This window comes from Pinus tabuliformis, chromosome 5_2, assembly GCF_031772625.1.
Source record: "Pinus tabuliformis cultivar Carrire ecotype Pingquan chromosome 5_2, CPIR1, whole genome shotgun sequence".
NCBI classification, from domain to species: Eukaryota; Viridiplantae; Streptophyta; class Pinopsida; order Pinales; family Pinaceae; genus Pinus; species Pinus tabuliformis.
Window position 1 is genome coordinate 1010138971 of NC_142306.1, and position 27571 is coordinate 1010166541.

The 27571-nt window shown below is 39.7% G+C and overlaps 1 protein-coding gene across 2 annotated transcripts in view; it reads right to left on the minus strand.

Annotated features, from left to right (window-relative positions):
* Positions 1–11222: 11222 nt before the first annotated feature.
* Positions 11223–27571, minus strand: part of LOC149162696 (uncharacterized) — a 149396-nt gene continuing 133047 nt past the window's right edge. Inside the window, exons 4-5 of one of the 2 annotated variants that reach the window (XM_089437346.1) lie at positions 12174–12328; positions 11223–11669 (exon numbers count right to left, since the gene is read on the minus strand). In XM_089437346.1, coding sequence (XP_089293472.1) covers positions 12199–12328 — 130 coding nt within the window. In that variant the 3' untranslated portion in view covers positions 11223–11669; positions 12174–12198. Of the gene's footprint in view, positions 11670–12169; positions 12329–27571 lie in introns of both variants that reach the window. The other variant, XM_089437345.1, reaches the window with a different exon arrangement.

Below are 27571 nucleotides of genomic sequence, written 5' to 3' on the forward strand. Positions count from 1 at the left end.
CTTGGTCTCGTAATTTCGATATATCATGTTTCATTTCTTCCTCTTCTTCATGTGTCATAGTAGAGCTTTCTGGTTGCTTAGTAGGTGTTTCCATTTTCTTTCTTCGAGTCATTTTGGAATAAAACAATGATATTTATTCTTCACTATGCCCCTTGAATCACTTCAAACTGATTTTTCAAACAAAACTTATGCCAATTTAAAAAAAAATACCCACCTTTTTCTTGCTTTTTAGGAGCTCAATATTGAATCTATTGTAGCTTTGTAAAATCGGATCTTCAAGGTCTGAAATTTCGTCCTGCGGTAGCCCTCTGAGTCTTCTTTCCAACCCCACAAGTCAGACTGAGATTGGATTCTCCAAGAAAGAGTTATGCTCGATCTTCCACGATGACTTGATTATACATTGGTTCAGTAGAGCGAACTTGTATGAAGTGCCACATATCATTGTTCAACCTTCAGCCCCGAAAATGATACACAAGAAACTAGAGTTCGTGCACTTTCAGCCACTTTTTACGAAATTCACATCCTATGCTCGGAGAGAAAGTTACGACGATTTTCCCTACTTCACCTGTTTGAGATTGAATTTTGTAGCCTGCAAAAATCCTAACTTCCTCAAATCATATCTCCGAATATATAGCGAACCAAGCTCTAAAATTTTTACACGACGTTCACCGCAATTCCAGCTCCACGTGGTCAAAATTTCAGTTTCTGAAGCTTTGTAGAAAAAACATTATAGCGAAAATACCAAGATGACATTTTTGAAACAACGAAACATTAAAATCCAAAGCTTTGATACCAAATGTTATGCAACCACCTCACAAAATAGAAGAAAAGATATATCAACTTAAAAATTATCCTCTTCGAGTGGGAGACCTCATTTACATTACATAAATGAACAATTCTTGGATGATAAAAATGACAATACCTCCTGTTGTCGCACAGAATGTCTAGGCACCGCGACAACGGCTCAGATCAAGGGTTGTCACCCGGATCCCCAATCTCTCCGTTTAAGTTGTCTCCCTACAGCAGGCTAAGGAGGGTAGACCCTATGAAAATGGAATGAAGAAGAACTAGTTGTAAACCAACCAGTTTGGGAGACACAGTGAAGCAACCAAGTACTTGATTTAGATTTAGCAAGATTTATAGGATTTTATTAGATTTTAAGCAATCGATGCCAGTGCCTTATGGAGTCAACTATCTTGCTAGGAAATTTAGGACCAAGTAATTGATTTGAAACTCTTGCTTGGATCAATGACTATCTTATATGAAGTGCAGATCCTAAAGCTAATATGAGATGCAAGAATCTTGGTTAATTTTAGTTAAATGCCTATCTAAGTTTTAACCATTCGATCATTTCTATATTGAGCATGATTTCGTAGTAATTGGCAGAAAGAAAAATAAGGTGAAGCACACTAAGATGTGATTAACGATGCCTCTCCTGAAAATCTAGCATACTCAGTGCCTCCGGCGCTGCAGAGAGTTGTGGCTCTGACGACTGCAAGATCACTGTTTTAAGTACTATTAAAAGCAGGCTTCTCAAGCAAAGATAGATGGATACCTATTTCTCTATCGATCAAGCTTATGCTTGGAAGTGAATTTTAGTTATGCAGAACTAACTTAATATGCAAACGCACGAGATGATTAGAAGATGAGATGAAGTTAGATTCAAAGATGAAAAGTGTTTATGCTATGATCTGATTCAGAGTTATATATCAAAGTCCTTAATTGTCAAAATGAATGTTCACTTCACTAAACAAAAAAGATTGAAAGATAAACTTTTTAGCAATATCACAATTAGACCACAAGCTTATTTCAAATATTCTAGATTCTTTCAAATGCAATTATAGCTCAAAGAGAACAAAGCATCTTCACAAATTAATATCAGATGTTCGAAAAATACTCAGTGTATGAAACAAAAGATATGCATTTTATCACAATTCCATGACACGGTACTTAATTTTCAGAAATTAGTTTTTAAGACAGCAGTAAGAAAAACTTTATGACAGCAGCAATATGACAATGAAAACAGTACGCTATCAATGATATCTTTATGTCAAAAATTTACCGAAATTTTTCCAAACTTGCCCACATGAATTACATTTCAACCTGTTATGATGTGATTTCCAAAATTATATTAGATCTGATATATTTATTACAGCCAGCAAATAAAACATGAAATAAGCCTAATGATGAATGCCCAAATCAAGAAATTAATTCCTTAATGTATTAGACAACTTAGGAACTGATTTTAGGCTAACCCACATGAAATTTTGCCACTGTTATATTTCAGACTTCAGAAACAGAATTATTCAGAGATAACAGTCACCCAAAATATAGATTTAGTACAAATTTTTTATACACATCAAACATAAATGACTTATTAATATATTTAGAAAATTTTTTTAGTTAATTTCAAACCACTTAGATGTGTTTTCACCACTATTAAAAAGGTATACCACTGTTGTAGCAAATAGTGAGGAAAAATATGGTTTAGAGATCAAACCCTTAGGCCCTATGCCTTGAAGCTCACTTGCCCAAGTTGCCAAAAAAAAATTAATACCTGAAACACATTTTTTACCAAATTTTCTACAAGAACCCACCAATGATCAGCTTCAGAAAATTAAATATTCAAATCAGAAATGAAGCAAAGGGAATCTAGAGCCAATGAGAGCTAGCACAGGGCCAATAGAACTAGTGTTGGGCTAGAAGAAGGCAGACCTGGGCTTAGGAGCCCCAAAACTTGAAACCCTTGTTCTAAAAAAAAATATTTTGCTTCAGGTCTTCAGATTTATTGCAAAATCTTTAATGGCTGGCATTGCAAAAATATTTGAGACAAGATTTCTCTCCAAGGCCTAGATCTATCTCAAAACCCCCAGATCTACTTGAAAAAAATCTCAAATCTAAAGATTTATTTCGCTGATTTCCCATATCTATTCCTGCAAACAATCTTTGAGCCCGGATCTTTCCTCCAAAGTCTAGATCTAGCTCAGATCTGAAGATTTTCTTGGCTGATTTCTCAAATCTATTCCTGCACAGGTGAAAAGAGAAAAACCCAATACCCAATATGTACAAAATAGAAAAAATCCCAAAAACCAAAGTGTTAAAATTCAAAATTATGTTACAAAATTTCAGATCTACACAAGTAAACAACAAATCTATACAAATAATTTACAGATCTATCATATCTGAGGAGTAAGAGTCCATCTCTGCTCCTAGATTTGATAATCTAAGGCTTTTAATAGCCAGCTCTATCAAAATTTCCACAAAATATTTAAAATATTTTGAAATTTTATAAAGGTACTAACCCAAAAACACCCTGCAGAAAAAAGATATATGTTAGATAAATTCTGAAGCTTATATGAAGTAGGCCTTTCAGAAAATATGTGTTGAAAGTTGGTTGGTCCAACCGAATACTATCCCCAAATGCTCAATGAAAACCTGAGAGATCTTCTGCAAACATTAGATCAACCATCAAATCAAGTAGAGAAATAGAACAACAACAAAATTCTGAAGAAATAAAGATACATGTGATTTCAATTAAAATTAAAATTGTTACCCTAGATCCAACAAACTGAATAAGGTACATGTATTCAAATTATTCTAAGAGAGTTATTGATTGATAGTTTTCACATAATATTAAACAGAAATTAAAACAATGTTACTATGAATTCATGAAGAGAAACACTACAGCACGTTGAAACCTCAAAGACTTTTGCATTAATTCAAAAAAGTATACAAGAGAGCCTTAGAGCTTAGTACATGATCTAGAGATCGGATCCACTGACTGACAAATGACGTCCTTTTTAAAGATAAATCCTCCAACAGCTAGTTCGAGTGATCCTCGTCAAAGCAATCTCGATCGTTGATAAGGATCAAAATTTCTTTTAATCTCATCCATCGAAATTTTAAATTCTTGAGGAAATTCAAAATTTTCAATTAAATGCATTTTAATTAATTCAAAAATTAAATTTTTGAATTAATTTCCTCAAAATTTTGACTTTGACTTAACCCCAGGGACCAAAAGCTTAAAATTTAGCAAAATAATTAATTTACCTAAATCCCGGGACCTTTTTAAATTTGAATTTTAAGGACCGGCGAATTTTCCATTTGGAGAAATTAAATTTACATAGGACCTAGAATTAATTAAATTTTTGGCTTAGGATTTTAATTAATTTTTTGGCCAGAAAATTTAATTAATTACCTATGAGGGGATAAATTATTTTTTCCAACCCTCAGACACTTTGCATCATAATTTTCATATTTTTACATCATACGGGGGAAAACCCATTTGAAAAAGACCCTCACAGAAAACCCATTTCTACGACACATATAATCCAGCAGACCAAGCAATTTGTAATAAAATAACCTAACCAAATAGTTAGTATTATTCTTAAATCACTTTTACATAGACTTGATATATAACACTAGGACTCGCCTAAGATTCCAGTGACAAAATCCATTCCGACTTTGGGGTAAGGCTGAAGGAAAATTCTACCGACCATTCGAGCATGGATCGATGAAACAAAAAACCTCACAGAATGTAGATGATCACCAGAAAGATAGGTTTACCTAGGCAATTACATACACGACACAGATCTGCTAAGATTATTTACATTATGCACATGCAGAATGGGTTTACATTATAACATGATGATCAGGCTGATGATGATAGCTGGACGGCACAAACACATCAATCAGTCGCTATCCCTTTTGTGAAAAAAGGGGGTGTACTACTATGGGTCGTTGACACATAGTGGTCAACATATGGCTCTACTTGGGGACATCATGTTGCAACGAAGGAATGTGAGAATCCAGAATCTGCATCCACGCAACACACAATATAACATAAGTGGCATCCATCCAAAAAATATAAGCTCTTCATTTATTAACTATCCTAATAACATGAAAAACACAAATCTAACTACAAAATGAAACACTGAAATAACAGGGTATAGGGTTAGAAATACAATACAAAAATGCCCCATGGCATTAGATGTGTTCAATATAGTGCATGTTGAGCATTTGTCTGCTTTCAGGCAAATCTGTCGGTTGTTTCTTAGATGTGCCATGTCCAGTCCTACACACTCTAAGACTTTTTCCTATCCGAAAATCAAGTTACTCGCGGCCATTAGATGCATCAAACGGTTTTCTCATTCTCTTTCTCTTGCGTCTTTTTTTTGTGGCAGGTTGTATCACTGATGATGTGGAACATTCTGCTTCAAAACTCTCAGATGAAGTATGTAAGATATGCATGACATGTCTTTCTTCATTCTGCATCTGCTCTGTCAAGAATGATGGATCAGTCTCACAAGTGTCATGAGTTATAACTTGATCTTTTATGACTGGTGGATTAACCATGTGAGCATCAACCTGATTCTTATTAATTTCCATTTTATCCAGATCACCATCAATCAACCACTTTTCAATGGAACAATGGACCTCATAATAAGATGGAGCTTGCTGCAGCAGATAGGGAGGCTTATGATCTGTTGACGTTTCCTTGTTGCTTTCATCCTCTAACTGATGCTGAAGTTTTTGTACCTGTATTGTTATGGCATCCATCTGGGTAGTGTTCAACCTTCATAGCACTGACTTCCTTAGCATGGTTTTCCTCCATGGTCAATAACTTATTCTGAAGACATATCTGACCAACTTCCATATTTTTTATTACTTTGTCATTATCTGCTTTTATGGTCATCAAGCAATGTTGCATAGAGTTTATCTCTTTCTCATGATTTTCTTGTATGATAGCTAACTGATTATTATAATCGAATCTCATGATGGTCATTTCTTCGTCCATAGTTGACAATCTGTTCTGAATCGAACTTATTTCTTCTTGATAACTTGTTTCCATGGCAGTCACGTGATTTGAATGATTAAATTCCATGATCGTCATATTTTCCTCTAGGGCTAATAACTTGCTTTGCATAGAATTAATTTCCCTATCATGATTAGCTTTCATGGTTTCCATTTCCTTAGCATGTTGACTCTGCATGTCGGTCCTCATATCCTCCATATTCTAAGCACACTTTTCTACTATGGTGGCTACGTGATCGGAGTGTTTAATTTTCATGGTTTCCATCTCTTCATCACGTTTTTCCAGTTGAGTGTACAAAGTTCTCATATCTTTGACGTAATGAGTTATATATTTTTCTTGATTAAGCTCCATATTTTTTACTAGTTGTGTTTGACTAAACTGCATGTCTTTAACCAACTGCTTTAGTTCTTCTATAAGATGCTTATCATTCTCCCTTTCACTGTCGACACTGATTTGATAACTTGTTCCTGCTTTTCCACTATCATGGATTCGTCCTGCAACGGTACAAGTGGATGGCACATTCTGATATGGAGAATTGTCTTGAAATCTTTCATTGACAGTTGGTTCCTTTACAAGATCACTTTCATCCTGTTGCATAATGTTAGGGGCACATGGCATGCTACCTTGATAACCATATATATTTGTAAAAGCATTGATGATGTCTTGTAAAGAAGCGAAAGAATCTTCAAGACAATTATGAAACCAATTCAAAGCATCACTCTCTAAAGAAAAGGAAAATAGACTCATTTTGACATCTTCATGTTTATATTTGGGAGAACTACAATATTTTATTATTGTATGAGTAAACCTGCATAGATGCTTTTTAACAGCGACTGAATCACCACCCGAAAACAAAGGCAATTTATGAATGGCCTCTTCCGGCATATCATGGAAAAAATCAATAAAATGACACAGGTAAACGAATCATCCATGATGACTTGCTTGAAGGGATAAAGAGGGACCAAATGGATGCTAGAGTGAGACCCCTGCTCAAGAAAATCAAGAGATCCACAAGAAGCGAGCTTCTAGTAGAAATTCTTGTAAGAAATGAAAGAAGTGGAGTCGCCACTTGAACATGAATCTAGCGCTAAGATCCAAAAAGCAAACAACTAGATGTAAGGGAGGGTTTCTTGTCTGAGAAATAATGGATGAATAAGTGGAGTCGCCACCCAAACAAGAAACAAACCGATGTGTCCAGGTGTTAAAAGTGCAGATGAAACGATTAATGAGATGACGAAAAATGAAGCGATGAAAAGATCAAATGACGCCAAAAAATGTTGTGCCCTTGATGGATTAATGAATGGCGGAAAAGATGAGAAGATTAAAATGATGTCGAGGAAACCAAGGACAGAAAAAACTCTATCCCTGGAATCGGCACCAAAAAATGTTGTCGTTGCCAGCTCAGATGAAAAAATGAGAAATGAGCAGAATGATGAGGACATGTCATTAAAACGCCGAGAATAAAATGTCCCCGACAGCGGCACCAAAAAATGTTGGCGTTGCCAACTAAATTGAATGATAGAAAGATGAAAGATGAATTCCGTAGAGCCAAGGCCCAATAAATCGGTCCCCAGCAACGGCGCCAAAAAATGTTGTCGCACAGAATGTCTAGGCACTACGACAACGGCTCAGATCGGGGGTTGTCACCCTGATCCCCAATCTCTCTGTTTAAGCTATCTCCCTACATCAGACTAAGCGGGATAGACCCTACAAAAATGGAATGAATGAAAACTAGTTGGAAACCATCCAGTTCGGAAGACACAGTGAAGCAACCAAGTACCTGATTTAGATTTAGCAAGATTTATAGGATTTGATTAGATTTTAAGCAATTGATGCCAGTGCCTTATGGAGTCAACTATCTTGCTAAGAAATATAGGACCAAGTAATTGATTTGCAACTGTTGTTTGGATGAATGACTATCTTATATGAAGTGCAAATCCTAAAGCTAATATGAGATGCAAGAATCTTGGTTAATTTTAGTTAAATGCCTATCTAAGTTTTAACCCTTCGATCCTTTCTATATTGAGCCTGATTTCGTAGTAAATGGCAAAAAGAAAATAAGGTGAAGCACACTGAGGTGTGATTAATGATATCTCTCCTGAAAATCTAACATACCCGATGCCTCCGGCGCTGCAGAGAGTTGTGGCTCTGAAAACTGCAAGGTCACCCTTTTAAGTACTATTAAAAGCGGGCTTCTCAAGCAAATATGGATGGATACCTATCTTTCTATCGACTAAGCTTACGCTTGGAAGTAAATTTTAGTTATGCAGAACTAACTTAATATTCAAACGCACGAGATGATTAGAAAATGAGATTAAGTTAGATTCAAGGATGAAAAGTGTTTATGCTACGATCTGATTCAGAGTTATATATCAAAGTCCTTAATTGTCAAAATGAATGTTCACTTCACTAGACAAAGATTGAAAGATAAACTTCTTAGCAATATCACAATTAGACCACAAGCTTATTTCAAATCTTTTAAATTCTTTCAAATTCAATTATAGCTCAAAGAGAACAAAGTGTCTTCACAAATTAATATCAGCTGCTCGAAAAATAATCAGTTTATGAAACAAAAAATATGCATTTTATCACAATTCCATGACAGAGTACTTAATTTTCAGAAATTAGTTTTTAGGACAGTAGTAAGAAAAACTTTATGATAGCAGCAATATGACAATGAAAACAATAAGTTATCAATGATATCTTTATGCCAAAAAATTACCGAAATTTTTCCAAACTCGCCCACATGAATTATCAAAAAAATTCAGTCTGTTATGATGTGATTTTCAGAATTATATCAGATATGATATACTTATTACAGCCAGCAAATAAAACATAAAATAAGTCTAATGATGAATGTCCAACTCAAGAAATTAATTCCTTAATGGTTTAGACAACATAGGAACTGATTTTAGGCTAACCCATATGAAATTTTGCCACTGTTATATTTCAGACTTGAGAAACAGAATTATTTAGAGATAACAGTCACCCAAAATGTAGATCTAGGCCAAATTTTTTATACACTTCAAACATAAATGACTTATCAATATATTTAGCAATTTTTTTTAGTTAATTTCAAACCACTTACATGTGTTTTTCACCACTATTAGAAAGGTATATGATTTTTGTAGCAAACGGTGAGGAAAAAGATGGTTTAGAGATCAAACCCTTAGGCCCTAGGCCTTAAAGATCACTTACCCAAGTTGCCAAAAAAAAATTCAATATCTGAAACACAATTTTTTACCAAATTTTCTGCAAAAACCCACTGACGATCAGCTTCAGAAAATTAAATATTCAAATCAGAAATAGAGCAAGGGGAATCTAGGGCGAATGAGAGCTAGCACATGGCCAATAGAACTAATGTTGGGCTAGGAGAAGGCAGATCTGGGCTTAGGAACCCCAAAACTTGAAACCCTTGTTCTAAAAAAATTATTTTGCTTCAAATCTTCAGATTTATTGCAAAATCTTTAATGGTTGGCCTTGCAAAAATATTTGGGACAAAATATTGCCCTCCAAGGCCTAGATTTGTCTCAAAACCCCCAAATCTACTTGAAAAAATCTCAAATCTGAAGATTTACTTGGTTGATTTCCCAAATCTATTTCTACAAACAATCTTTGAACCCACATCTTGCCCTCCAGGGTCTAAATCTAACTCAGATCTGAAGATTTTCTTGGCTGATTTCTCAAATCTATTCCTGCACACAATCTTTGAGCCTAGATCTTGCCCTTCAGGGTCTAGATCTAGCTCAGATCTGAAGATTTTATTGGCTGATTTCTCAAATCTATTCATGCACAAGTGAAAAGGGAAAAACCCAATACCCGATATGTACAAAAATATAGAAATCTCCAAAAACCCAAGCGTTAAAATTATTAGCTCAAAATTAATTATTTTGTGTTAATTTTCTCCAAAAATTGACTTTGACTTATCCACCAAGGCCCAAGGGTCCAAATTTTCTTGAAATTTCTAATATTCTCTTGGTAGGGGACCTCCAAAAATTATTTTCTTTGATACCCACGAATTTTTCCACTTGGAGAATTTAATTTCTCTAAGACTCTAAATTTGACTCTAATCAATTAATTTTTTGGCTTTAGATTAATTTAATTTTTGCCAGAAAAAATAATTAATTGACACTTGAGGGGATTAAACATTTTTTGCACCCTCTAATATTTTTGTCATGGTATCTAAATATGAGGTACCATGCACTAAAATATTTCTTACATAAGATGATTACATTTTCAACCTTCAAAGAGGGAACACCCATTTGATATATACCCTCAAATTACACACACAATTCTACGACATAACATGGTCTATTAGACCAAGTGACTTGTAATAAAATAATTTAGATAACTAGCTTAAATTATTACCAAATCACTTTTACATAAGACTCGACTAAAACGCTAGGACTAACCTAAGACTTTGACGACAAATTCCACCATTTAGGGTGAGGTTGGAGGGAAAAAATTTGTCAGCCATCTGTGTTTAAAAACACAGATGAATCAGTGAGACGAAAAACCTCCTAGGATGAAATTTTCGCCAAAACAATAGGCTTGCCTAGGTTGTTACATACATACATGGTCTTACTAGCATCATTTACATTACGAATTTGCAGAATGGGTTTACAATGACTCAATAGACTGTTGTCCTGACGATCTCCATCCATTGAAAACTTAATACATCTGCATCCTCGGAACTTCGACAAAAATGAGTGCAACACCACACAAACACCCAACTAAGGTCAAACAATCATTGAATAAGTCATCTCCAATGTGCAAATCTGTCATAGACCATTCAAGGTCTAATCATACACCATGTATCCCAAATCTCATGAAGCACCCCCAAAACATAGTGTAAACACTTTCCTAGTAACCATGAAAGCCAACAATAAATTGTAATTCTCGCTAAAGCAATTACACTAGGTTTGTAGTCATGGCCAACCTAGTCAAGCAAGATATGTAGGCTCAATAATCCTCTTGGAATGTGTGCCTTTGTCATGTGGGCCCATAACCCCTCTTGGGAGCACACTTTCCTTGAGCTGTGTATAAACACACAATTTAAGCTCCCATCTATATCATCTCATCTTGTGATCTTCTTGATCTATTATACAAAGTGTGAGGAGCTTAAGAGTGCCTATATTTCACATTTTTCTCTTTCGCTTAGCATTTTCTCTTAGGCGCACTCATGCAACTCTGTTTTCAGCACGCTTGTGCTCAGCTTTTGTACTCTCTCTAGCACTAGACCTATATCCCTTTAGTATTCTTGTGAATAAGCTACTTCAAAATTTGGGCTAGATGTGGTTCATCAATTTTCTTGTTGAGCCTTGTAAATCTCAAAATAAACTGTATAATTGCTTCCATCAAAAAGTTTGTAAAGTAGTTTGCTGATGCAACAAGTGAAAAAGCAAAATGCCACTAAAGAAGAGACAACTTTTCAATTTCTCAGTTAATAATACTGAAAAGAGCAAAGACGTATCACATGGAAATAGACCTAGAAAGTACACTTATTTGTATGGGAAATAGTTAGGGATCTGTATGAAGCTAATACCATCTACAAGAGAAGTTATTTGAATGTGTTGGAAATATTGCAAATCACCCTCACACCAATGTTACTATCTTGAACTGCTAGGCATCCTTCCATCAATCCAAAGGATAGCTTTTGTCAACGTAACCTGGAATCCTTCTAGAACATGCTTTAGTATCCGATCTTTCAATCTTTATTGGATCTTTGTATCAGTTGTCTTCTAGATCAATTCAGCTAACAGTATAGCTGCTGATCTACTGACACCAAAATGTTCCCAGCGCCTTGTTTATGTCAATAAAAAATTACTTTGTGCTTTTTACTGTCACTCTAAATCTGCATTCAAAATTTGTAAGTCAAATCAACACATTTTTTGTACCATGCCAATGCTAGAGTGTTAAACCAAGACAATCAAGTGGTAGAGAGTGTGCCTTCATATTATTTCCATGGGAACAGAACAAGCGGCACTTTCCTGAGTTGACAAGTGCTTGATTGTAAGACAAAATACAGAACCATGAAAGATGAATGACAATGATTTTAAATTATCATGATGCTCTGCTTAAATAAAAACAATTTGTATTGTCATCAAGTTCAGCTACAGGTTTTACGCTATTAACAGAAAAATTGTCTAGTTGAACCCATATGTAATGGACACACCGAATGCAATAATAATACCAAAAGACTTGAACAATGTAATGCCATTTTCTTCCTGTAAAGAACTTCCTGTACCTTGCCACTAAACCTTTTATAAACAGTTCAGATTTTGCCAGTTTGAATCTGATTCAACCACCTGAGAAAGTTCAAAAGTTATAAAATAATAGTGACATGTTTGTTACGTACATATGCCCTTTGTCCCATGTAATATTCAGTAGCCCACATACACTGCAGCATTGACAATGTAACAATCATCATTTTTATCTCCCATTGCTTCCAAGCAAACACCACTGGAACACACCAGCCCACCATCTACTACCTCAACGTCTATAATATCACCACTGCAGAAATAATAACATAGAAATAGTCATCACATAAGTTACACTCTGGCTTGTAAGCATAGAAGAACATGAAATAACTCACCTCCTAATCTATTTGAATAAGTCAAGCAAGTAATGGATTCAGAAATTCACAATTATGCTTTGAAATAATACTACACCAGCCAGCCCACGGGGCTTTGGATTGATGGTGAATGGGTGTACTGTTAAAGCACTCCTTGTGATAAGTCACCGGTTCAAATCTCCCGTGGGTGCTTAGGTAGTATTATATAGAAAAAAAAAAAAAATACTACACCAGCCAGAAGGACTCAATGTGGCTTTATTTTCTACGCCTTTGCAGTTAGATGAGACATATGTGCTTTATCATTCATGGACCAGACTAATAGGATTTCATATGCTTGCAGTTCTCCAGTCAGAAAATTATTATTAAGTTAACAAGTCTGTCACTGTATTTGACTTCTTTATAGGGGGCATCATGGAACACTTCCCATAAACTCTCAAATGCCTTGTCAGTGCCCCTTCAAGAATAGGAATGGTTCTTTGTGGTTATAAAAAAAGGAAAGTCTTTTTCTTAATTTCTGTCTTCTGATTAAGTAGTACTTCGTCAAAATCCACACTTTTATTTCTATTTATATCGAGTGACATTTGTAGTACACAAAAGTTGCACTCTTATTAGCCATACACATATTACTTTTCATATCATTGGGTGGACTCTGTATTGTACACTAGCCATGCCAAACACTGCAGAAAACAACACAATAGTTCTCCATCTAATCCTCACAATGACTCACATGTGCTGAAGTTCCCCTTTTGAGTGTTCCTTCTACAGTCCAAGAATGTAATTTTGGCCCCCCATTTGATGTTCAGTGCCATGGAGATACCCATAAGCCTAAACATTGGCCATCTTACCCATGGTGGCATATTTTTCTTTAGTAAATCACTTGGCTCCCCTAAGAGTCTCTCTCTAGTTTGCTGGATCTATTCTGGGAGCTGTGCACCAAATGGTGGACCAATAAAATAGAGATGCCCCGTTTGCTTTCCCAAATGCCCGTAATCATGTTAAGCCATGCTTATTCATGTGTTTACATTGATCAAATTACTTGTTTGTTTGGATGGTTTGAGTGTACGCCTTGAATTGCATCTTTTCCTCTGTATACCACACCTATGACATGATGCTATATCTATCAAACAAAGGACCCCTTTTTGACAAAGGACCCCTTTTTGTTAAGAAATCTAGGGCATAAATAGTTAAAAATTTCTCTGCTTGATAATTGCTTGCGATATACTTTTACTTCTTAGCTTATAGTCTTTTCTTCGTTATGTTATTATTGTGTTTTTTTCATCAAGACAATTACCAATATGCACAATAAAAGACAAGTGACATAGTATGTATGCTTGTCAGCCAGGGCCAAAACCTCTCACCTCTTTAGAGAAAAACCCGATCAAAATTCTTCTTCTAGATCTTCAATTGATGAGTACCAAGACCATGACAAAGACCCTTGACTCTAGTATCCTCCCAAGAACCTTGTCACTAACCTTGATGCTCTGCCTCTTCCCTTTCTCAACTTTCTGCTTGATCTCGAACTGCGCTCCTTGGCTCCTTCTAGATAAACTCAGTCTCTATACTTCACACTGCTTCTTCTCGACCTCTCCTAGAGAAACTCGGTCTCTATGATTTCACTGGCTACCTCTAGAAAATCTTGGTCAGTAGATCTCTATGTCAGTTACCCAGAACAAGTATCCAGAAGAATCCTTCCTTCGTTGCCCCAAAGAAACCTCCTCTTCGCTGCCCCAAAAGAATCTCTTCTTCGCTGCCCCAAATGAAACCTCCTCTTCACTGCCCCAGACGAAACCTCCTCTTCACTGCCCCAGAAGAAGCCTCTCTTCGTTGATCCCAAAAGAAACTTCCTTCGCTTGTCCAGAAGAAACTCTTTTTATCACTTCTTCGCACTTCTCTTTGTAGCTCTTCTTCTTCGCACTTCTTCACCAAATGTATGTTGAGTTTCTTGCCTCTAAGTGAGGCCGAGTGTGGCTATATATACACTTCTTCTCATGTCCTTTAGGCTAACATGATCTCAAGAGTTAGGTCGACTTCTTCTAGCATGTTCTTCCATCGTCGTAGGTCGACTTGAAGAGGATAAGTGACAAGGTCTTGGAGGATACTTTACACACACTTTACATAGGCAAATTTGACCTTTTACAAAGTGTAACATGACTTCATTACATGACAATGACTATCATTTTATGACTAGATGACAAATAATTCCAAAAGACTCTCAATGGGAGTCTTGACCCAAAAACAAAAACTCTTGCTCATGAAACCCATAAAGCAAGTCAATACAATACTTTTATTTTTCTTCTTTACATCTCATTACATAAAATCATAATTATGTGTCATTATGAAGACCAAACCTAGTTACACTTTTCAACACTCCCTCTTAACTAGGGAGGTATTCATAATGGTACTTGGACTTTCTCAATCTGAAGAATTTCTCATAAGAAGAATTTGGATTGGTAACTCATTTGTATAGCATCATATCAACCAGCATTGTTACATAACAAGGCCTTGACTAACAGCTCCTTATCTCCACAAGATCTAAGCTCAATGCTGGCGAGACCAATGATTTATAGACACTCTCATCATTGTCTCTCTCAGAACATCCCCTACCCAGGTACTCAGGGTGTGCTCCATGAGGACTATTCTTATCCTGGACTCCCCATCACTCAAAGAATACCAGTCCTCCACGACTACTCTTCTGTTGGATGCCCTATCTCATCCTCAAAGAGTATCGGATGCCAAATGATTACCCAATCCTCCATTCTGTCTTCTCAAGTGAAGACTAGAATGACATGTTTATCTCTCCCTCTCAAATAGGGATGACATATTCCAATAAAGGAATGTATTCATTCCTACCAAAAAGGAATGTACCTAAGCTCCCTCTTGGCTTAGGAATTTCCAAGTTTCTTACAAGTAAGAAACTGTGTTTCAAGCTCCCTCTTAACTAGGGACCTACAGTAGCTCCTCATGTGGAACAACTGGCTACTTGAAGAACTCCTCTCTTCTTCGATGTCATAAATTTATTTTGTCATGGAGTCTTCATCTTTCGGGGACTTCTTCATAGGGCACAGACCATCCATCACTTGTATCCATGAGTCAGTCATGTCCTCATCTCATCAGAAAGTGATCCATCAGTGTTCCATCTGGCTTTGCTTCATGTCATGCTTCTTTCTTCATGCCATATTTTCGGAAGGATCTTGCATCCGTCAATATGGTCCTCTTGGAAGTCATCCATAGATCTTCCCTTTGGCAGTTCTACATAAGCCCAACCAGATATTAGTTCAAAAATAAGAAATGAACATTAAATCAAAATTACCTTTGTGATGGTCTTTCATCATGACATCTTCCTATAGGCATCAGCATCCTACATGCAGATTGACACATCTCCCAAAGATATCCATTGTCAAGGGTTTTTATCTTTTTCCGACTTCCATTAGGGTCTTCATATCTTTCCAGGAGATATTCTAGTCAAATCTTCTTGGTCTCGGATGTTGAATGCCTTCTACCTTTCTTGCATACTTTCATGATCTCTTCTTTTCTTTTCACACTTCATTCCCAGGAGCTTCCAATCACAATTCCTCAAGTGTAGTTAGCTTTCTTATGATTCATATGAGAACAGTTTATGTTGATTTCATCTAGTGCGACTTATGCCTTCTGCAATCTTTCGAAGGAGGAGATCCCTTCTTCTTTTGATCATGTTTCCCAAGATGGAAATAGTGATCCATATTATTTGCAACCATATGACATGTCTTTCATAATAACCTATGTAAGCATACATACCTCATCTTTCCTTTCGGTCATCCAAACTCCCTGTAGCAACTTCACGAAAGAACTTTATCTTTTAGACCTGCTTCTTCGTTATGTCATCATACCATCATCCCTTGAATCCCACGAGTTGGAATTCCTTATGAAACTCTTGCCTTCCTTTTAGATCGGAGAATCCTTTGATGAGGATTCCATCAGAGAAACTTGAGGATTTTTCTCACCCAACATATGTTTCCTTATTGACTATTGTATGATGATCCTAGTCGATGATGACCTCTACTTCTTTCTATTTCAATGAGGTTTCCAAGAGCCCTTATTCTTCATAATCAATAAAATTTATTCCAAACATTCTTTCTGCATCCCATGTCAAGAGCTCTTACTTCGAATGTTGTTCTCACGATGCTACTTTCTAATCTAATGCATCTTATCTTATCCACATTGCTTCTTATATATAAGTTACAAGTGGAAAGTACCTTCTTAGTGAAGAAGATCATCTCAGTCATAGTAGAGATATTTTTGCTTCTTCCTTCTTAAGCTTCTTTGTCTCAGGTTCTTTCACTTCCTCAGTAATATGGGCTTCTTCCCTGTCCCTCTTGCATTTAGGACAATCTCTTCTATAGTGCCCAAGTTTCTGACAACCATAGCATCTTTCCTTAGCCATGTTCTTCTTTTTCTTTGGAGGACCAAACTTTCCAAATTTCCCTTTTCTTCTTGTCACTAATTGATCCCTTCTATCTGATCTTTTGTTACTTTCTTTCTTCAACCTGTCTTCTTCTGCCTTGCAGAGAGACCATAATTTGATGAATGGGATAGCTTCCTCTTCCCTAGTAGATATGAGGTTACCTTGTTCATCAGTCAATGCATTTAGAATAATGGAGATCATTTCGTTATCAGATACCATCTCTCCTAGATCCTGCAATTGACCTTTTATTTGAGATGCTTTTGAGAGGCATGACGATATCCCTTCATCCTTTGACACCTTCAATTTATATAGATCAGATCTAAGTGATATGATATTTTCTATTGTTGGGGCCTTCGTTTTGATTTTAAAAGATTTTGATTATTTTGGCTTTCCGTAGAACGAGGAGGAAATGGGTAGCGGCAGCAACGGTCAGGTTGCAGTGAAGACAGCTGGGGCGGAAAGCAGGAACAGGCAATTGCAGGGTGGTTGCGGCAAAGTGTGAGCAGAAGGCAGAGGCAGCCGAGCAAACAAGACAGATGAGAGGCAGCCAAGGGAAGGAACAGCCGAGCAGGAACTGGCAGTCCAAGCAGCAGGGGAAATACAAAAGGAGAAACCCGTAAGGAGAAAGGGTTGTTGTTGCTAGTGGGTTGGTTGGTTGCGGTGTGATAGAATAGGAGCGTCTAAATGCGGGCGAGCAGGACCTCCAAGTCGAAGATTGAACCTCTGAGTCTATCATAGGCAGTTAGAGCCAGTAATCGAGTATTCCTTGTAATCATCTGTGGCTAAGGCCAATATATTATGTATTGTTCTTCTGTGGACTTAATATGAATTAAGATCTGGACTCTTTTCTTAGTACAATGCATGTGGTTGCTTATAATGTATGGACCCACTTAAATTTTAAAATATTCTGTAAGTCTAGGAATGTAGTAGCTTCATGGTGTTAAATGATATGTTGTTGTATCACTTATGTGTATGATGATGTTTATATAATGATGTTTGACATACCCTTGACCCCATGACAAACCCTTCTTAGTTCTCGTTGCGGCACACCTCGGGTGAGACTCCTTACCCTTCGGGTAAGGTGAAAATGTCGATGTTGTCCTAGACTACAACGAGCCATTGTTGGCCCTCCGCGCCTGAACCCAGGGTCTCCCCCTGATGACTCTTTTGTGCCAACAAATGGTTCCATTGCCGGGACCCGAAGTTACAAGAACTGGTTCAAAACATGGTGTCGAGGATATTCAAGAAAGAGATTAAAGATTGGTAGAATAACAAAGTAGATCAATTTATAGCGGAACAAGTTATTCAAAGAGGACAACCTCGCCAAAGTTAGCGAAGAGACGTTGTATGCTAAGGGTGCTAGTGACCAGTACGAGATCTTCTGGTGCAAGTTCCCAGAAGACTTGTATAATTGGTTAAGAAGGCTAAAAGTGCAGAATCGATTGGGGGGAACGACGTCAGCTTGTCGCAACTGGACTTCCTCAGACCTTGTATCGCTATAGCAATTAGACAACGATCTGACCAGGGCAGTCAACTTTTGGGTAAAGACTATAGTGGAGGGGTATAGTCGAGTTTTCCACATAAAGTTATCAATCTTTCTCAAGGGCAGAAGCGGTGTTCGGGTTCAGGTTAAGAGGAAGGTTGGTGAGGGAAGTGTCGTTGTGGATTAAAATGTTCATGGTAGAAGAAGGACTACTGCCCTCACCTACCACAGAGATGGTAGCATAAAACCCCAGTACTAGGGGAAGGACCTAAGGGGAGAATGCTACTGGTTGGGGAATAGAGATGCTGCTGAAGGAATGGATGTAGAAGGGTTGCGGAAAGCTAGAGACGTTAGGGCGCAGAGGAGAGCGTTGTTAGCAGACAAGTGGCAAGCAAGAGTGGTTCAGACTTTGAAGAAGAGAAAGATGGGACCCCACCAAGTAGGAGCAGTGTCGGGGAACCCCCAAGAGGAAGGGAGAGAAAAGGGAGATGTCGGACAAAGCAGGATTGGCGATTGGAAAGACAAGAGCCAGAATGATAAAGAGGATCCTTCCTTACAGGTTGCGGGAAGGATAGCGGAGGAACAAATGTCGAGCAGTTGTGAAGAGGAAAGTGAAGAGGAAATGGGCAACGTCATGAGAAGGTTATTTGCCGAAGAAGAAGCATCCACAAGAAATCAACAGCAATGTCCCCAAGGTACAAGTAGTACTCCTCCCAACTTTCCCCTGGTACCTTACTATAATCCGGAAAAATTATTAAATTAGCCAAAGCAATATGGGTACACAGCGTGCACAAGAAATATAAGGCCAGCTTCAATACAGTAAACAGCAGGGGAATTAGTGGTATTAGTAACTTGGGACTGCAAGGATCTCAGCAGCCCGGAACCAAGGGATTTGTGTTATTGGTGCATACTCAAATAAACATGGCGGGATCTTTTACCAGATACCCAGAGTTTGCGGGTAAGGGAAATGAAGACGTAGAACAGCACTGGTATCTCTGTGAAGCTATATGGAGAGCACGACAGACAACATCAAAACAGTTGAGTTCCAAACCACGCTAAGAGAGAGAGCTTTGCATTGGTTTATAAAATGGGCGGAACAGAACCAGAATCCCACAGTAGATGAGATCAAGAGGGGGTTCGTGCAGGAATTCAAAGTACCTCAGACTGACCAACAAGGGCTATCGGAGCTATGGGAAATCAAGCAGAAGGAAGGTGAAAATGCTTGGGAACTAATGCAAAGATTTAAGGATGCCATTGCTAAGCTGAGTTACACCTTAGATCCTAATCACCAAAGAGACTGGTTCATCAAGGCACTCTTGCCCCTTACAAGGACGTCGTTGACACAACAGAAGATCGGGACTCTCCAAGATGCTTTAGAGCAAGCATCACGTATAGAGGCTATGGCTAGATATCCTCATGAATATCGAGTGAGAGGATTGCAGGATCCGTCGATTATGGGCCTTCAAAACTAGATTGCAACTTTAACGAAGAAATTGAAGGACCTTCAACCAGTGCGGCCAGCCAAACCCAACGTATGGTGCACGCACTACATGGTGGAGGGACATGTCGCGACAGAGTGTCCGAGGTTGCGGGGAATTAATCATCCGGGGGGGATTGCAGGATCATCAGGAACCCCACCAACAGCAGGAGTTGCAGCAGTAGGAGCACAAGGAGTTTTCCCTAGACGAAACAATCAGGAATATTGTGAGATCTGTAGGATGTATGGACATCTACCGCAGATGTGCTCGATACTACAAAAGTACTCCAATGTCCCTAATAACAACTATTGTGAGTTTTGTGCATCCCCAACGCATCACACTAACCAGTGCAGAGCATTGGATGCTCTAATCGAACGGCTGGACAAATCGACGTTCAGGATCAATGAGTCCAACTGGGGAGGACGAGAAGGAAATGGGAGAGGACGAAGAACGGGAGGAAGAGGTCCTATAAGATGTTACAATTGTGACCAAGAGGGGCACGTCACCAAGGAATGCCCGCTCCCTAGGAGACCATGGTGTTCACAATGCAGAATCAATACTCATGCCACGGAGGATTGCCCAGACCTCATTGCAAAGTGGGAAGAAAGGACTAGACAGAGAGGGGCTAACCTGGTTAACGTTGAACCTCGTACCGACGACAGTCTTCCCGTAACCAATATAAATATAGTTACAAGAGGGGGAAAGAGGACGGGGGAAGATCGAAGTACGGTGGACCCACCCTTGATCATTAAGGCAGCGTCCCCAAAGAAATCATACCAGCCTGAGTGACAAAAACAATATTACCATGAGGCGGCTAAATTGTTCGAAGGGATGACCGAGATAAGGGAGAATCAGAGACAGAATGGCCACGCGCTCAACAATGCTCACCCGATAGAAGAATGGTTTAAGTTGTTCCTGCAGATCGTTGAGGATGAATACATGTTGAAAGAGTTGCGCAAAAGTTTAAAGGCAGCATTGTCAGAGGAGGAAGGGGAAGCAGAACGGCCATCTGCCAACTTACCAAAAAAGCATACCAGAAGAGTGCGGCGAAATAAGAAGAGAAGTGGAAAGGAATTCCGAATCAATGCTCAGGTTGCGGGATTCCAAATCAAGGACACGATGCTAGACCTGGGGTCGAATGTAAACATCCTTCCTAGGAAAACATGGGAGGCGATGGGGAAGCCGCAACTGAGATATTCGCCGATACAATTGAGAATGGCAAATCAGTATTGTATTCTACCCATTGGAAGGCTAGAGAATGTAGAAGTAGATGTGGTAGGAGTGAAGATGTACACTGAATTTGAAGTAATCGACATAATGGGTGATAAGGACCCATATCCGGCACTCCTTGGGATCGACTGGGCCTATGAAAACTATGTTGTCATCGACCTAAAGAAAGAATTAATGATTTTTGAAGCAGAAGGGATGAGGGTGATACAACCCTTGGACCCCTATCAGGGACCCAGGTTCACGGAACCCGTAGATGACAAGGATGAGCCAGGAGTGCTAGACCAACTATACACATTAACAACAGGTAAAAGAGAAGATTACATAAATCCTACAGTAGGAGGATCTGTCAGCTGGAGGAGTATTCAAAGCTCGGAAACTAGTTCGGAAGTTGCGTGGGATGCATGGCAGCAAGGTGGATATGAACTCAATACCAGACGCTGTGCAACGATAGGTCGGATAAATTGGATAGGAGCAGAGGTAAGCGACTATCTGAAATTCCATGGCATCGAACCAGTGGACATCTTCTTGAACAAAGTGGACAGAGAAGTAAGGGAGGATCACAAAGTTCCCTTGCTAGATATCGCGCTCCTTGCCACACCAGCAAGGTGGTGGAGAACACACTGCAACACGTTGCGAGAATGGGGAGCCATAAAGCAAGCCATGAGGGAGAGGTTCAGTCAAGAGGAGGACTGCCCTCAAGATAATATGAAATACAAAGGTAATTCGGATCCTAAGAAACACTTAGAGGCCTGCATGAGAAGTTGGGAAAGACAAGGGATTCTGAAAGAACTTTGGGTACATGTATTCATACATACCCTAGGTACCATTCCCCAAGCTTGGTATGTGCAAGAGGAGCTCCGTAAACAAACGGCGGATTGGGATACTATGGCGGCTCAGTTCATTAGCAGCTTCTCATTCAGGGATGATGATATATGCATGACTGAAACACTGCATGCAATTAAAAGGATCCTGTTCACCCCAGGATAGATGGTTGAAGGTTGCGTTGATGAAAAGTTCTTACAATATCTTTATGACACAGTTCTCCAGAATATGTGGCCTGCGACAAGGTTGATGCAGAACCAAACGAGGATGGGTTAAAAGGACTGAGGCATCTAACCTTTGAAGAAACAGAAGGGGAGAGAGATATACGGGAAAGTCCCTCTGGAGAAGTCGCTCACCTTCTACCGATGAAATTAATGAAGCAAAATGTTGGAACAGAGGATAAACCTAAGATGGCATCTGTGGGAGATTATTGGGATGAACAAACGACAAAAGAAATTTTTGACCTATTGCAGGAATACCAAGACTTGTTTCCAGCGTCAGTAGCGGAGCTAAAAGGAATAAAAGGAGACATAGGGAAGATGAAGATTGTTCTGAGGCCGAAAGCCCGTTCAGTGAAGCACAGACCGTACAGATTGAACCCCAGGGTAAAAGAAAAGGTTAAGAGGGAGATCGACAAAATGTTAGAAGCAGGGATTATATTTCAATAGATGAAGCAGAGTGGATAAGTCTGATAGTTATACAGAACAAGAAAGACGCAACAAATTCAGGGTCTGCGTTGATTATAGAAGTCTGAACAATGCATGTGTGCATGATCCCTTTCCGACGCCCTTCAGTGATGAAGTCCTGGACAATGTAGCGGGCAATGAAGCATATTCATTCACGGATGGATTCTCGGGCTACCATCAGGTCTGAATAGCCGAAGAGGACAAAAGGAAGACAACGTTCACCACTGAATGGGGGTCATATGCATACAATGTAATGTCGTTCGGGTTGAAGAATGCACCTGCGGTCTTCTCGAGAATTGTTATAGCTGCATTTCGAGACTACATTCACAGGTTTCTAGAAGTGTACATGGATGACTGGACAGTATATAGCCTGTTGAAGAAACACACAAGCCTACTAAGGATCATGTTCGAAAGGTGCCGACAGTTGCAAATTTCCTTAAACCTGAAGAAGTGCATTTTTGCGGTTCCATTTGGAACACTGCTAGGCCACATTGTCTGCAAGGACGGAGTGTGTGTAGATCCAACAAAGGTTGCAGTGATTATCAACATGGAACCGCCACACAATGTAAAGCAACTGAGGTCCACTCTGGGACATACAGGGTATTACCAGCGCTTCATCAGGAACTATGCATCAATAACAACCCCGATGGAGAAACTACTGAAGAGGACGGAAGTATTTAATTGGATGGAGGACTGTCAAGCAGCATTGGATAAATTGAAAGAGAAACTGGTAAGCGCCCTGATCCTTGTCTATCCAGATTGGAACAAGATGTTTCACGTACATATTGATGCGTCAGGGATCACGCTAGGAGCAGTCTTAGCGCAACCAGGGGAAAGAAATATGGATCACCCGGTGTACTATGCCAACAGGAAGTTGTCAACTGCAGAAAGGAATTATACGACAACAGAGAGGGAGGCATTGGCCATGGTCTACTCTCTACAGAAATTCAGGCATTACTTGTTGGGGGCGCCATTCAAGTTTTTCATAGATCATTCAGCACTGAAGTATTTAGTGAACAAACCAGTGTTAGAAGGCAGGATATGCCAATGGTTATTACTCTTCCAAGAATTCACTTTCGAGGTGGTCATCAAACCCAGAAGATTGAATGTGGGGCCGGATCATTTGTCACGATTGGAGACGGGAGAGAACGAAGGAGAATTGGATGATCAGCTACCTGATGCTAACTTATTCAAAATAGAAGCAGTCTCGGACTACTTAGAAGAGATTGTTGCGCTATTGACAACAGGGCACTGCCCAGAGGGGTATACAGCAACACAGAAGCGGCACTTAATAGTAAGGGCAGCAGACTACCAACTAATCGCAAGACATCTCTATAAGATGGGCCTAGACCAAGTCCTAAGGCGCTGCATACTCCAGCACGAAAGAGAAGATGTGCTATGGGAATGTCACGCTGGGGTCGCGGGAGGCCATGTAGGAGGAAAAGCCATCGCAAGGAAGACACTGCATGCAGGATTATGGTGGCAAACCCTCCACAAAAATTCTAAGGAATATGCTAAGAATTGTGACGTTTGTCAGAGGGTTGGGAAGCCTTCCCGACGAGACGAACTACCTTTAAATCTCGTTCATACAGTGCAAATCTTCGAGAAGTGGGCAATAGATTTCATTGGACCCATAACACCACCAGCAAGACATTCACGCGTGAGATACATAATAACCGCCACTGAATATCTCACCAGATGGGCAGAAGCAGCACCTGTCAAAGACTCTACAACCGACACTACCGTAAGGTTCATTTTCGAGAATATAATTTTAAGAATTGGATGCCCAAAAAGCTTCACAAGTGATCAAGGAACACATTTTATAAATGAAACCATTGAGTCTCTTCTCAAGAATTTTATGATTCAGCATCATAAAAGTAGTCCATACCATCCACAGGCCAACGGGACTATCGAAGCATTCAACAAAATAATGGAAAAGGGTCTCACAAAGATTATATCAGCTAACATGGATGACTGGGACGAGAGAGTACCAACAACTCTATGGGCATACAGAACAGCGGTGGAAAGACTTCATAAACAAACACCGTTTCAGCTCCTAGTATATGGGAACAAAGAAGTGGTGCCAACAAAGTTCATAATATCGAGCATGTTCATTTCTGAGGCAACAAAAATGACAGACAATGTAACATTGAGAGAGACTAAATCAACTAATGGAACTTGACAAATCCAGGTTCTTGGCCGAGTTTCACCAGTCAGTAGAGCAGAGAAGGCAAAAAGCTTGGCATGACAGGCACATTAGGAGGAAAACATTCAAAATTGGAGATCACGTATTGTTATACGACAGCAAGTTCCAAAAGTTCCCGGGTAAACTGCAGATGCACTGGTTGGGCCCGTTCATAGTTGCGAAAATCAGAGATTCTGGAGCGGTAAGGTTGGCGCAACTAGATGGAGATATGCTACAAGGTTGGGTAAACGGCGCATGCCTGAAGCCCTTCCACATGCCAACAAACACAATCTCAAGTTGAAAGGGTCTCGGAAACGAGCCCGCAAGTAGGTAGAAGTTAATAAAGTATAGCCAAGTACTTTAAGCATCCATTTGAGCTTATGTCTTTTACATCATTTTAATAAGAATAGGCAACAGCGTCAATAAGGTTGCGGCAACATTGTCATAGTACCGCAACCCATTTGTGGTCGGGGAGGGGGGGAATAGGTAGAGTTAACAGTCACTTGTAGGCGCATGCTTTCCAGCTCTTAAGTTACACGTAGGCAAACGCTTTTTCAGTCTTTATGGTCACACGTATCCGTCATTTCTGTCGTACCAATAGTCATTTCCATAATAAGTAACCAATAATGCAACTGTCAAGTGGGAGCCGTAAAATCTTTTCCCATTAGGAACAAGTTTAGTTAATAAATAAATAACCCATGTGGCCCACTCTATCCTTCCCCAATCCACGTCAGAAATGTCAGATCCAAGTCAATCGACAGTGGCAAATCATGGTTAGGATACATGGGGAAAGTTGTCGTAGTAATTAGTTGCCAAAGTCCAGTTAGGAAACGTCGTGTCAAGCCCGGCTACTTAATTTGCAAAGATAATGAAGAAAGTTACAAAATTTCAATTGCAGATAGCAGAGAAAATCCAAGTCCACTCTGAAGAACAACAGCAGAAGTGCATGAGCGCGAGGCCTCAGGTGACAATTAATTATCAAAGGCGCAGAGCAATGGCGAAAGGAATCCCCTCAGTTCCACAGGATAAGCTAGATGAAAGAATTGAGCTGATGGAGAATCTATATGGAAAATACGATAAGTCGATCTTAGTTGATAATGACCTGACTGATTGCTTCCAGTTTCCGACTCTAAAGAGGGAGGTCTACGCAGAAGAAATCCAGAAGGAAGATGGCACCAGAACATCCAGAGTCAGGGAGGAATTCAGAGGATTGCAGAGGTCGACACTAATCAACTTGAGAAGTTTACCAGTCTTTGACACCCAACTAGCTGCAATGCAATGTACCAAACTACTGGCCAACAGAATGCATGGGGGGTCCCTATGGCTCGACAGGGAGTACCCAATTCACGTAGACGATATTCATCGTCTCACAGGGCTATCAGCCAGAGGAAATGCGGTAAACACAGCATTCCAGGCAGGGGCCAAAAGAGCAAAGAAGCAGGGAGAGGAGAACTATTATGCAAAATATAGAACGAAGCGAGGCAGAAGGGGAGCAAAAATTGACATCAGATTCGCTTGCTACATCATAGCAGGTAAGACCATGAGACACTTCGTGAGGAATGAATGCACTCTAGATGCAATTTCGGTTGCGGAGCACTGCTGCAATGGGGAGGTGCTCAACTGGTCTACTTTCGTCTTAAACGAGCTCTTTGAGGCATGTGAGGATATTTACAGGCAGAGTACCAATTTCCTATTTGGCTACATACTGATGTCCCTGGCGATGTGGAAATGGCGACCACCAAGAGGGAGGGAGATGATGCCTATCATTGAGGGACAGCCGTTAGCACTTCGGTACGAGCCGTGGAGAGCTTCGGGGGACCCGAGCACTAAAGAAGTTAATGAAGTAGCTTTCAAAGAATGGTATGAGATGATGTTGATTACAATCAGGTCGACGCAGAGGATACCCAAACCTCTGCTAGATGAGTTCTCTAAGGAAATCTAGTTTGGAGCCTCGCATGGGCACACTTACCTTCGACCATGGTGCGTCCATCCTGACACCTTCAAGATGAGGCCACAGAAATTTGTTTTGACTGAAGAGGCACTCCATAGTGAGATTGGATCGTGGTTGGGGGTCGCCTGCGAAATTACTAAGGGGAAGTACAAATATCTATTCGGGGGCTTGAAGCCACAATTGCAAGAGGGAGAAGCAGGGGAAAGCAGCAGAAAGAGGCCAGCTGAAGATGACCTCCACCCGATGGTGTTGCGAATGGAAGAGAAAATGTTTGCATTGAGGCAAACAATTGCAAGTTTCGACGAGCAACCAGGTGAGGCTAACCAGCCCTTGCAATTTCAAGGTTCCACTATGTTTTCGCCAATTATTACAACTCCGTTGGCTATGGCAATCCCCACTAGGGGTGCTCGCACCCCATCCCAGCCAACAGTCCCCAAGCCCAAGAAGAAAAGAGTCATTCGGAACCCGATCGTTAAAAAGCCGAGAACTACCCCGGCAATTCAAATCGTTGACCTTACTGATGAGGTCGGACAGTCAGTCTCCGCATCCCCAATAGTTGAAGAAATCCCCCCCCCCACCACCTCCACTATCCTACCTCAGTCGCGGGAATCTTCCCCTCACACAGCCTCCACTTCCACAACCCTGTCAGAAACCCTCCCTTCCGACACCCGATGAGCAACTGTAGAAATGGAAGTTGAGTCAACAGAGTAGGTTAGAGGGGCCACCTCTGCCAGCGGCACCCAGCAAATGTCGCTAGTGTCTCTACTCTTTGGGTCGGACCCACTCCAGGAGAAAGGACCAACCACAATTATTCTGTAAGAGGGAGGGGATGAACCATACCATTCACTTTTTCCTATAAATTTCCCGGTGGTCCCTAACCCTAATATCGTTCCTCCCACTCCCCAG